The sequence below is a fragment of the Hyaena hyaena genome, unplaced genomic scaffold (genome assembly GCF_003009895.1).
Source record: "Hyaena hyaena isolate Hyena2069 unplaced genomic scaffold, ASM300989v1 scaffold_102, whole genome shotgun sequence".
NCBI lineage: Eukaryota > Metazoa > Chordata > Mammalia > Carnivora > Hyaenidae > Hyaena > Hyaena hyaena.
In genome coordinates this window covers 2,724,355-2,736,449 of record NW_024080734.1, presented here as the reverse complement: position 1 = coordinate 2,736,449, position 12,095 = coordinate 2,724,355, and the positions used below count along the sequence as shown (strand labels likewise).

Genomic DNA, 12,095 nt, shown 5'->3' with positions numbered 1-12,095 from the left:
AAACAATTATTTTTTGATATAAAGCCTGGGGGGGGTGGTGCTATATGGGAGTGTTAGAGCACAGACCAGTGTGAGGTTTCTGCTCCTAAAACCTCACACTAAATTTGCCCCACAGCCAGCCGATTTGCTACCCCACTGAGCTGGGCCTTTGTACTTTAAAAATACACACATCTCCCACTTTCTGCCTAAAGGATGCTACCAATGCCCAGCCTTAAGCCAGAATAAAGACTCTTTCTGAAGACCTGGGGTGTGGGGGATGGCAAGGGAAGCAGACACGGGTCAATCCAGATCACCGCCTATTAGCGGTATGACCTTGGGTGAGTCATTTCTCCTCCAATGAGCCTCAATTTCCTTATTTGTAAATTTGGGATAAACATCTTTATAATGAAAAGCTACTTTGTATGCTGAGCTGGGGTATGCAAAGCGCTGGACACAGAGCCCCTGGCATAGTGGTCTGCTCCCTAAATTACCAGGTATTCTCTAGTAAGGCCTCCTCTGCTCCCCAACTCCCACCCTCGCACCCCACCCCCATCCCCTTACTCTGGCCCCGGAAATTCTAGGGTGATGTTAACTAGGGGGCGATGCGCTCTGCAGCGGTGACTCTGAGGGACTAGAGAGCCCCCAGCTGAGCGGACACCAGAGGGGGGCGCAGCCGGGGTGCGCGTGGGAACGTGGCCAAACCAAGGCAGCTTGTGCCGCGGGGGCGCTGGCGGCTGGAAATTGGGGTACCTCTGCAAGCGCCCCCCACTTTCAGCAGCTGCAGCCTCGGCACAACGGCTGGCTTCTGGCCGTCGGAAGCCCTGGGGAGCCCTACTCCAGTCACCCCCCACCCAGGGAGCCCCGGGCTCCCTCCTCCTCAGCGCCCTCGGGCTGAAACAAAGGCGAGGGGGCGCGCGGCATCGCCCCAGCGGCCCCCTTGCGCAGCCGGCCAAGCAGGGCGAACGAGGACTGGGGTCCCCAAGGTAACCAGGACGCGGTACCGGTCCTCCCGGAGCGCAGAACCCAGCCGAGGGGCGTGCGCTTAGCCGGGGTCCGGGAGGCACCAAAGGCTCCAGTCCGCTGCGCGCCGAGGGCTCCAAGGGGTGGGGTGGCTCTCCGGAAGTCACCCAGCGGGTCTCCTAGGGAGAAGAGAACCCCAGCGCCCGCCTCCCGGGCAGGGCTCCCCGGCGTACCTGGCAGGGTCCGGTGCACCGTGTTGCCCATCGCTGCGTCGGGGCCCTGCGCCGGCGGCGGCGCGCTCGGGGCGCACGGAGCCTAATAACGCGGTGGGCCTGGCACCCGGGCCGGGGTCGGGCTCCGGGGCATCGCGGCTGCACCGGCAAGCCGGCGGGCGGCAGCTGGGGCGGGCGCCTGAAGGGAGGCGGCGGCAGCGGGAGGAGGCGGAGCCAACCGGCCCGAGCCCGCCGGCTCCGCCTCCGCCTCCCACCGCCTCCAACCAAGCAGGGAGGGGCGGGGCCGCCGCCGCCGCATCTTTTGAAAGTTTGGACCCGGCGGCGGGGAGCGGAACCGCCGAGCCTCCCGCTCTCGCCGCTCCCGCGCCCTGGGCGGGAAGACGCGCTGGCAGCCGGGTGCCTTCGGGGTGCCAGGCTCGTCATCGGGCTGGCCTTTGGCTCATTTATTCCAACGCTTAGAAAAGGCCTAGTGTATACCAGGCCCCTTCCATGCGCCGGGCCGTAGGGAGTCAAGCTCTCACCCTGGCGGTGCACTAATGCGGGGTGCGGGGGGTGGGGAAGTACACGCAGGCAGGAGGTCGCTTAAGGCAGTGTAAAGATAATCCAGTCAGGGTGACTGCGGTGGGGGTAGGGTCACAGACCTACAAATAAGAGAAACCTAGGCAGTATCCAAAGGTTGGGAGGAGGGAACATATTAGAATACTTAGTAAGTATATGCCAGGCACCGTGCTGGGCACTATAGATACAAACAAGGCATGCACACGGTGAAAACAGAAATAACAAGCAATTCAGATCTCACAATATGATGATCAGAGTCGGCAGGAAAATAAGATAACAGTGATATTGTAACTTTGAGGGGCTCAGGGAACCTAGGGGCATGCTAGCTCCATCTGATGAAGCAGCAAGGATTCAGCCATGGGAAGAGCTGGGGACAGTGTTCTTGGCCGAGGGAGTAACAGGCAGTTCTCATTCATTCATTCATTCACTCCACAGGTATTTTCTGAGCAGATCTCCTTTGTAAGAACCCAGACCAAACTCAATGGGAAGTGAAGCCTGCTAGTTCCTGCCATCATTGGGCTCCACTTTGCAGACTGGAACACTGAGGCTCAGGAGGTGCACTGACTTAGCCAAGAAAACCCAATTCTAAACCAGGTTTTTGGTTGTTGTTGTTTTTTTTTCTCCCCAGCTCTACTTTCCATGCTCTCGTATCCTTTATGAAATATGTATTATTATCCCCACTTCACAGATAGGCAAACTGAGCCTCACGGAACAGAAAAGAGGTGCCCCAAATCTCCCAGCTGGCGAGGGGCAAAGCTGGCCTGGAGCTATGTGAATGAAATGGTATCCAGGAAAGAGCCTCCTGGGCCCTGTTTCTCCAGTGCCTACTGCCTAGGGTTCTCCTCCTTCTAGTTAGCTCAAAGCCTCCACCTCTGGGAAGCCTTCTCTGTACCCCACCCACATTGACTCATGTATGTCCGAACATAAGGTTGCCTTGTATTTGACTTACTAGTTTCTCATATTACAGGTGCTCTCTCAGTTACTTAATTTTTAGACACAAGTCCTGTGCCGGAAAGGTACATTAGTTCAAAACACCCTCAATCCATGCGGGTTTGGGATGCTTATAGAGGCCAGCTTTATTATAAAAGGAGTCAAGCAAATGTTACTCATGTAAAGCAGTGCTGTGCAAAGGGGACTTTGTGACTATAAAGGGAAGGTCACAAAGGGTAACTGTTAGGGAGGTTGGTGTAAACAGACCTTTTCTAGGTACTTTCAGAGCATCCAGCTAAGAGGCTGTGTTGTGCAGACCACGAATGCATAGCTACGGCAGATGAAGCCTCAGGTGCCCTAATGTTGTGCAGATGGTGCCTGTGGAGGGGACACAGTGTCCAGTGGCCACTGATATGTGAATCTAAAAGGGCTATGTTTTAGCATCTTGGTCCCTGTGAATGAGATGTGCTGTGGAAAGCTTAAAAAGCACTCTCCCCCCGCCCCCCCCCACACACACCAGGTGGATGGGGACACTGACATCAAAGCCACACATAAAGAATCTGAACCAAATAGCTTCTTGATATTTGAGAGTGGACAAAAGCCGTCTTTCCAAATTAATATTACATGTAACAATTATTGAAAATACGTATTTCGCACTAAAAAACTAATTATTGCAAGTAGACGTGTATTTCATCTCCACTCTTTAAAGTTTATATCGTTCACCTTTATTGCTCATCTTCTCACTGGCGGAAGAGGGGTTGTCTCTCACCTTTATTTGGGTTCCCTTATATTTGAATAAACTGGCTGCAGAGATGCATTGCCATGAACTGGGAGAAGAAAGGGAAGAAGAAGGGAAGGAAAGGAGGGAGGAAGGGGGAGGAAAGAGCTGGAATGGAATGAGAATTAGTGGATAGTAGCCCTGGACTCTGGCATGATCCATAGTGGTATGTGTGGGGAGAAACAGACAAAATAGGGATGCATTAACAGAAGTTGTAGTCTTTACAACAGAGGAGGGGCTTGCTGCTCCAGCTCATGCTGCTTAGACCATTTGAGGAGAAGGTGCTTTGACTCTGAGCACCAGACTTGAGTGGCAAGGCAAAGCTGATCCACAAAGATGGGGATGGTGGCTTTGTAAGGGAGAGAGATCCCTGTCACAGGAGGTGTGCAAAAGGAAGCAGGGGTTAGGGGAGCGTCCGTGGGCCTAGGGAGCAGCCTCTGGCCATAACCTCTCCCGGCTTTGAATTTCATGCCCCCCCTCAACCCTCTCCCTTAACCACGCCCAGAATCCCTCAGACTATGCCACCCTCCCTTAGCACCAAGACCTGTGCTTGGGCTGCAGGGGCCCCTGGGTGGGGCCAGCTCTCTGGATTGCCAAGTGTTGGCACAGTCTCCCAGGGCCGTGGGGAGAGGGATGGCCCTGGCCAGGCTGGCGGGCACTGTTCCCTCAGGGCATGTCCTGGCAGGCCCTGCCCCACGCAGTGGCAGGCAGTCAGGTGCACCTCGTAAAAAGGGCACACACACTGAGCTGGTGGGGGAGGAGCGTGTGTGTGCAAAGACCTCTTCTTCCAGGGAACGAGTGGTGTTTGCCTGCACCCTTCCCCGCAACTCACTCAAGAACAGAAAATCCAGGTTGCAAGCAAACCACAAAGCTGGGTTTTTTAATTGCTACGGGCAGGCTCCACTTTTTTGTAAACTCCGCCTAGCAAATCCTCAATTTCGAGACCCAGCAGGTCTTCACCCACGACAGCGAGGTTTTTTCCGTTCCCAGTTACAAAGCGCCTCCCGGGTAGTGGGCACCAGGCTGTGCCCTGGGAGCAGCCCTTCTCCCAATTGAACCGCGTGGTTAGTAACACAATTCCCATCTTGCAGGAGAGGACGCTGCGGCAAGAAGAGAGGAGGGAGCTGCCCGGTTCACATGCCCAGGGGGAGGCAGAACTCCGGAGGGTTCTCCGTTCTCCCTTTTTACCCAGGAGGAAACAGGCTCAGAGCACTGAAGCCACTCGGTGAGCAAGCGACGTTAGTGTGGAACCGAATCTGCTGCACATCCCCTGACAGCTAAGGCAGAAAGGCTAAGAGGCCCATCCCGTGGCCTTCCGCGTCCTGGTTTCTCCCTCACAGACGCACTTTGCGTGCTGGAGCGAGTGCCAAAGGAGAGTTCATCCTTGGTGCCTGGGAAGGCCGAGTGGGCGGAATCTTCCTCCCGAGTTTGCCCAGAGACACATCAACAACATTCTGATGGATGGATCCCATGCTGGCCATCAGAAAAGATCAAGGGCTGACAATCTCCTGGAATCCAACGGAAAAGTCTCTGTTAAGAGGCTGGGGTCACAGGCGCCCGGAACTCAGCTTTCTCCCAACCCTGGGACAGAGCTTAGACACTCTGAAACTCATGGTCATCAGGGCTGTGTCACAGAAGCCCCGCGGCAGGGGCTGAACTGAAATTAATTTATGAGCCCCATAACTTACATTTACTGTGCAGTTACAATGAAAATTATGACACAGTAATAGCTAACATTTATTGAGTGCCAGATGCGGTCCTAAGTCCTTTAGATGTATTAAGCTCACCGCAGCCCTAGGCAGTCGTGCTATTAAGAGGCCCATTTTATAGATGGGGAAGCCAAAGCTCATTGAGGGCGGGTAGCTTGGCCACCTCCGTACAGGCAGAGAGCAGTCTGAAATATGAGATTGGTTTACTTAACCTTCACAACAACCCTGTGAGCTAGGAAGGGAGTTAAGTGTTAAGGTGTTGCATTCCAGCCCTTGCATTGGTTGCTTTTTAAGATCTTCATCTCCATTCTGTGGGGCATGTTTTGAGACTCAGAGGGGTAAAGTGATTTGCCCAGGACTCACGGCCAAGAGGGCAGGGGACCCAGCCCACTCTGACCTCACCATCTGCGCACCCCTCCTCTTGGCCCCTGAGGTGGCTGAGAGCTTGCAGACCCCAGCCCATCCTACCTAGAGCGACGTGCTCCACTTCCGATCCATTTTCAGAGTCCAGTGCCCAGCCCTGGGTTGGCCCTGCGAGAGACTACCATTCCCTGCTGACTTCCTGGAAGTCAGTTTCAGAGAAAAACTGGAATAATGGATGGTGAAGCACTTAAGGGCCCAGGTTCAAATTCTAGCTTGGTCCTTCCTACCTAGGCCACCTTGGGAAGATTCTGTGGCCTCTCCGTGCCTCAGTTTCTGCATCTATAAAATGGAGCTAATAGTCTGTATTTCGTAGGGTATTCGGAAGAGTAGATGGTGTCCCTCAAAGTGGCCTGGCATATCGTAAGTGGTCAGGCTAGGGGTGAGCTTGGGAAGGGCTTGTCTTTCTCCCTGCTCTCCTGCTCCTGACCTCACCCATGCAGGCCCACAAGATGGTTGAAGCCCTTCTCTGCCTCAAACCCTTTCTACTGCAGAAAGGGCCAGAGCAGGCTGAGCTCAAGTCCTGGTTCTGCCTCTTCCTGGCTGGGTGACTCTAGGCAGGTTGCTTCAGTCCCCTGGAGCTTCACCTCCTTCTCTGTAAAGTGGAGAGATCATCTGCAAGCAGGCCAGACCTGGTGCACTGCGTCCTGGCCTAAGCTGCCGGCCACGCTGAGCCTCGCATCTCGCTGGCTGTGTGTCTTTGCCGTGACTGAACCTCTCTGAACATCACTCGCCTGATCTCTAAAGCAGGGGGTGGTAATAATGCCAACCTAATAGGGGATATAATCTTTCAGTGGGATTGTCTTTGGAATATGCTTGGCACAGAACAGATGCCCAATAAGTGTTTCATGATGGGGCGCCTGGGCGGCTCAGTCGTTTAAGCTTCCGATTCTTGACTTGGGTTCAGGTCGTGATCTCATGGTGAGTTCGAGCCCCACATGGGGCTCCGTGCTGACAGTGCAGAGCCTGCTTGGAATTTTGTCTCCCTGTCTCTCTGTCCCTCCCCCACTCTTCTCTGTCTCTCTCAAAATAAAAATAAGCTTTAAAAATGTCAGTCAATATTAAATAAATGTTTAACGAATGAATGGATTGACCAATAGATGGACGCATGAGTCCCAGAGGCAGGGACTGGACCTCACTCACAGATCATGAAGTATTGGCAGAGGGCTCAGGCCCTGGACCCAGGGTACTGGGTTCATTGTCTGGCTTCCCTCTTATCTAGTTGTGTGATCTTGAGCATCTTACTCAACTTCTTGGTGCCTCACTTTCTTCATGTGTAAAATGGGCTAATTATACTAGCCTCCTAAGATTGTTTTGAAGATTAAATTCTTACATGTCAAATGCTTAGAATGGTGCCTGGCATGTGGTAAATACTCAATGAAAGGAAGCCATCATTCTTATTAATGGTTGATTATTGTTATTCCTGGGGTCAGTTGCTCAGCAAAGAGGCCCGTTTTGCTAGAGGAGGGAGCAGAGTAGAGGACCCTGGGTGGGCCCAGTGGGAGAAGGCGCCTCTCTTGGCCCTGAATACGTGTCTTCGTGTCTTGGGTCATGTCCTCCGGGCCAGGTCGGGAGCAGCCAGGTCTGGAGAGCCTGAGCAGGGGACCAGAGGCGTTGTGCCAGCTGGGGCTGAGTGGGTCCCACCTGGCACCCTGGGACACGTGGACGCCTGTCACCCTGTGGTGTCCCTGGCGGTTTCCGTTGCCCTCAGCCAGCCGCGAGCTGGCCCGGAGCATCAAGGGGGTCACAGAGGCACCAGGGCGGTGCGAGCTGCTGGCCAGGATTCGAAGCAGACTGGGCTCCCAGGCTGGTGGGGCCACGTGTGTCCCCCAAGACCACAGCTTAGTGTGCTGGGTTCTGTTGGCTCCGAGGGCAGGGCCCCTTTTACCACTGACAGGGTGGGTTCAGGTGGGCTCCAGAGGGGGGGCAGGCCCGGGGCTGCCCCCCACTCTGGCAGATGATGCTGCAGAGGGTAGAGTCCAGCTCTGGGCCCCTGGGTTTGGTGCATATCTGGCCCGCGACTGCCCAGCCTGGGGCCGGGTGGGGGTTGGGGGGGGAATTATCCCTGAGCATGTCACTCAGCCTCACCGTCCTCATCTATAGAATGGGGACAATAATATCTGGTGTGAGAATGGAATGAGAAGCAGCCTGGGAAAGGGGTCAGTGCAGCGCCGAGGCTCAGTGCCACTGCGTGCTGCTAGAATAGCCTCACGGTTAGAATAAGATCCAAGGTAAAGCACCCCTTACCTCCTAAACACCTGTATAGCGTAAAGCAGGATTCGGCTGCGTTTCTTAAAGCATGGCCAGGAGCCGGGCGGGGCTGTTAAAAGGCCGGGGAAGGAGGCAGACCCGGGTGGGAAAAGCTGAGCCCGAGGAAGGACGTGAGCCAGTGGGCCACCTGCGTATGCTCTGGGCCCTGGGGCTGGCCGGCTTGGCCTCAAAACCCCCACGATGCCCTTCCTTGGCCATGTGGCCTCTGGCAGGAGTCTTCCTTCACCCAGTGTCTGTTTCTACCCCTGAAAAATGAGAAGTGCGGCAGGGTCCGTCTCCCTGCTTGTTAGGAAAAGTAAATGAGGCCAGGTGGTCCTTCTATTGCCTCCGAGCCTGGTGTGGAGCCTGGCACAGAGCAAGCCTTTCAGCTTCAGGAGCCACCATTACCGTCCCAGGAGGAGAAAGGAGGGGGCCTTCGTCTGCTTTCTGTGCTGAGGGACCATACTTCTATTTAGGGAGCCCAGAAGCCACGCTCGCCTGTGCGGGAGCGCTCCCACCATGGCCTGGCTCTCACCCAGAGGTTTCTGTCCTTGGTCCCTGCCTGCGGCTCAAGGGGGCGCGTCTGTGCTATGTGACTGCAAGAGCTCAGGCACTGGCTGGGACATGGGAAGCCCCCGGGTCAGCTTGGGGCTGTGCACTTACCCACGAGGGGCCCCGGGCAGGCCTCAGTGTTCTCATCTGTAAAATGGCCAAGAAAAAAATCAGAGTTGCGATGGGGATCAGCTGGGATCTGAGGGGGACTGTGACATACTAGCTATGGGCCAAGTAGGTGGTCCAGGTGTTCTGGTCACATAGACCTGGGTTCAAATCCTAACTGCCCTGCAACTTATGTCGTGGGTGCTTTCGTGTCTCAGAGCGATGAGGACTCAGTGACAAGCCAAACTTTTGTGAAACAAGGACCTTCTATAAGTGAGGCTATTAGTGCTCACAGAGATCTAGAAAGAGAGCTGCCCTCTTCTCTCCCACCTCTCCCTAACAGTTTCTGGTCCCTGCTTGCTCTGCCACCACTGGGTGAAATCGCGAGAGGGCTCTTTAAAACCCTATCCCATCAGCGGCGCCTGGGTGGCTCAGTCGGTTAAGCATCTGTCGGTTCAAGCCCTGCTTCAGGCTGACAGCTCAGAGCCTAGAATCTGCTTCTTCAGATTCCCTGTCTCCCTCTCTCTTTCTGCCCCTCCCTGGCTCATGCTGTGTCTCTCTTGCTCTCTCAAAAATAAACATTAAACCTCTGTCGCATGAGCATTGCTGGGGCACCTGTTCTCTGCCGGGCCCACCGCCAGACCCTGGGGATTGCAGGGTGAGCATCCCTGCTGAGCTGCCAGCAAGGACTGCCCATTGCATCCCAACGTGTTCTCAGTCAGTCGAGGTGAGGTGGAAAGAGCGGGGGGCCTGGGCTAGTGGGGGTGGGTGGTGGGGAGGGAGCCTCCTTCCTCCTCCATCTCCAGAGTTCATGCAGACAAACCCTGTATGGAAACCCAGCCCTGGGAGTGCTTTCTAGTTCACAGAGCCATTTCCCTCTCATGGCCTCTTTGCCCATTTCATGAAGAAGAAAATGAAGCTCAGAGGAATGAGGGATTCACCCCAGGTCATGTAGCTGGATGTGGTGGACTCAAGCCCATCCTGGGGACCCTGCAGCTGGGTCCCTGCATCTCACTGACCCCTCACTTCCAGAAGGAAGAGCCTCCTTCGGTCAAAAGAAAGGAGCCCATGAGAGGTGGCGTGAGGGTCTCCAAGAGCCAACAGTATCTCCCAGTTTGGAAGCTCGATGGCTGTGCTGGTGAGCTAGTCATGCGACCTCTCTGTGCCTCAGGTTCTGTATCTGTAAAGTGAGGTAAATAATAGAAACTCCCTAAGAGGGTTGTGAGGACAAAGGAGTTTAATAGGCCTGAAGCATTTATGCTGGGACCTAGCAGTAATTAGCCCTCAAGAAATACATGCTCCGAACAGCCACAGTTAGAGATTCTAACTCCTGCCTTAAACTGTTCAAAAGCTTCTATTCACACTCTCCCAGTCTAGAATCCACTTCTAAGAATCTATCCTGAGGATGTAATCCCAGATGGATAGAGACTAAGCTAATAAACACCCAGAGATGTTCACTACACACTGTGTACACCTGCATAAAATTACAAATAATTTCTCCTACCATAGCATAGTGTTTAGTAAATAGGCCTCACTCAACAGAAGCTTACAGAGCTCCTGGCCATGATCTTTCCAAAGAGTTTATAGAGTCACAGAGAGATGGCATGTTTTAATGTTAAGTAAGAAAGGCTGAACAGAGAACTGTAAACTCAGAAAGTTGCCAAGCTTGTAAAAATAAAATAAGCAAATACAAAATGTGTATAGAAATGAGAATAAAGGAAATGCATCAAAATATGACCAGCAATTATCTTTGAGTAATAGGAATATGGGTGATGTTTTTTCCTTTTTTCTACCTGCTGGCAATTTCTAAATGTTCTCTATTTAGCATGTATGAAACTTCTTTAAAAGGGGAGAATTCAATAAACTACTTTTCAAGAACAGAATCTTGGAGCTGAAACGCTGCCTGATTTGTTCTTGGCATGTTGGCATGGATCGGATTATCAGCTTTCTCACAGTGGGTTGAATGCTGTGGGACGGGAGTATGACAGGTAGTGTTCACTCCGTCCATATTCACTAGGCCCCAGCCCTGGGCCTGCTTCAGAGTGTGTGTGGGAAGTGGGTATGGGCAGAGGGCCAGATATGGGCATGGCTTGAAGTATTTTTGATACTAAGCTGGCCATACAAAGAAAACATTCTGGGAACATTGCTGTCTTCATGATTTTGCCATATCCAAATGTTGCCTGTGCTATTACTCACTTTATAGTTTAAAAAAAAATTGGTTGACCTAAAAATACTCAGCTATAAAACGTTATTGAGAGGAATCCCAAAAGGCTAAACTAAATGGGGGGGGGGGGGGCATACCATATTCATGGATGGCAAGGCTCAATGTGTTAAAGAATTCAGTTCTCTGCAAACTGATTTATAGATTCGGTGTATACAACCCAAATCACAATCTTAACAGGCATGTGTGTGTGTGTGTGTGTGTGTGTGTGTGTGTGTGTGCACATGTGTGTGAGTATAACTTAGAAAACAGATTATAAAATCTTTGTGGAAATGCAATGGATGAAGGATAGCAATTTTTTTTTTAAAAAAGAACAAAGTGGTAGCATTTACTTTACTGGACACCAATACTTACTATAAAGCTTGGTAAGCAAGACAGCATGGTATTTTTGCAAGGATAGACAAATAGACCAATGGACTAGAAGAGAAATGCCAGACATATATGGACACATGTTTTATGACAAATGTGACATCGCCAAGCAATGGGGGAAGGATGGCCTTTTCAATGAAATCAATTGGAAATCTATATAGGACAATTGGAAATCTATATAGGACAGACATAAAACTTGATTCCTACCTCACATCATTCACAGAATCGATTTTAGGGGGACTATAGATCTAAATGTTAAAGGCAAAATATTAAACTTCTAGAAAGTAACATAAGAGAATATCTTCATGACCTCAGAGTGGGAGAAAGTTTCTTTAACAAGATACACAAAGTGAACAAGATACACAAAGTGCTGACTATTAAAAAGATCAATAAAATCACTAGATTAAAATTTTTCTCGAAAGACACTCCTAGGACAATAAAAAAGGAAGTTGCAGAGTGGTCAAAGATCTATCACACACATCCCCACAAAGGACTTATTTGTTTCCAGGACAAACACTACAAATTGATGTGAAAAAGACTAACCACTCAATATAAAAATGAGCGAAGAACAGGGACTTCACAGTGAGAATGTTCCGATGACCAAATAATATATAAAAGGGCACTGAATCCCATTGATAATCAAAGAAATGAAAAAGCAAAGTCCCAATGAGACAACATGGCACCCCAGCCAGACCAGCTAAAATTAAAAATTTGACCATACCAACAAGTAGCAAGGATGTGGAGCAGGTAGTGCTGGTGGGAATACGGTGTGCTACGGCCACATTGGGAAAGTGTTTGGCAGCGTCTTTTATGGTTAAACATCTATCTATCTATCCCCATGATCCAGCAAAACCACTTCTAAATATACACCAGAAGAAATGCCTATTTACATGAACTTAGATACTGTCTGCAGTGATTGTTCAGAGCAGTTTTGTACATCGCCCCAAACTGAGAACACTCCAAATGTCCACCAACCGTAGGATGGATCAGTACATTGGGATATACTCATATAATGGACCACCATACGGTAA

General features: G+C 51.7%; 1 protein-coding gene across 2 annotated transcripts in view; it reads right to left on the bottom strand.

Annotated features, from left to right (window-relative positions):
• The window catches only part of NEURL1B (neuralized E3 ubiquitin protein ligase 1B), a 35,127-nt gene extending 33,800 nt beyond the window's left edge, over positions 1-1,327 (bottom strand). For both annotated transcript variants that reach the window (XM_039235736.1, XM_039235737.1), the window contains exon 1: positions 1,173-1,327. Coding sequence is in view for 1 of the 2 variants with exons in the window: in XM_039235737.1 (XP_039091668.1) it covers positions 1,173-1,203 (31 nt within the window). In the remaining variant the exon portion in view is untranslated. The remainder of the gene's footprint in view (positions 1-1,172) is intronic.
• Positions 1,328-12,095: the final 10,768 nt, after the last annotated feature.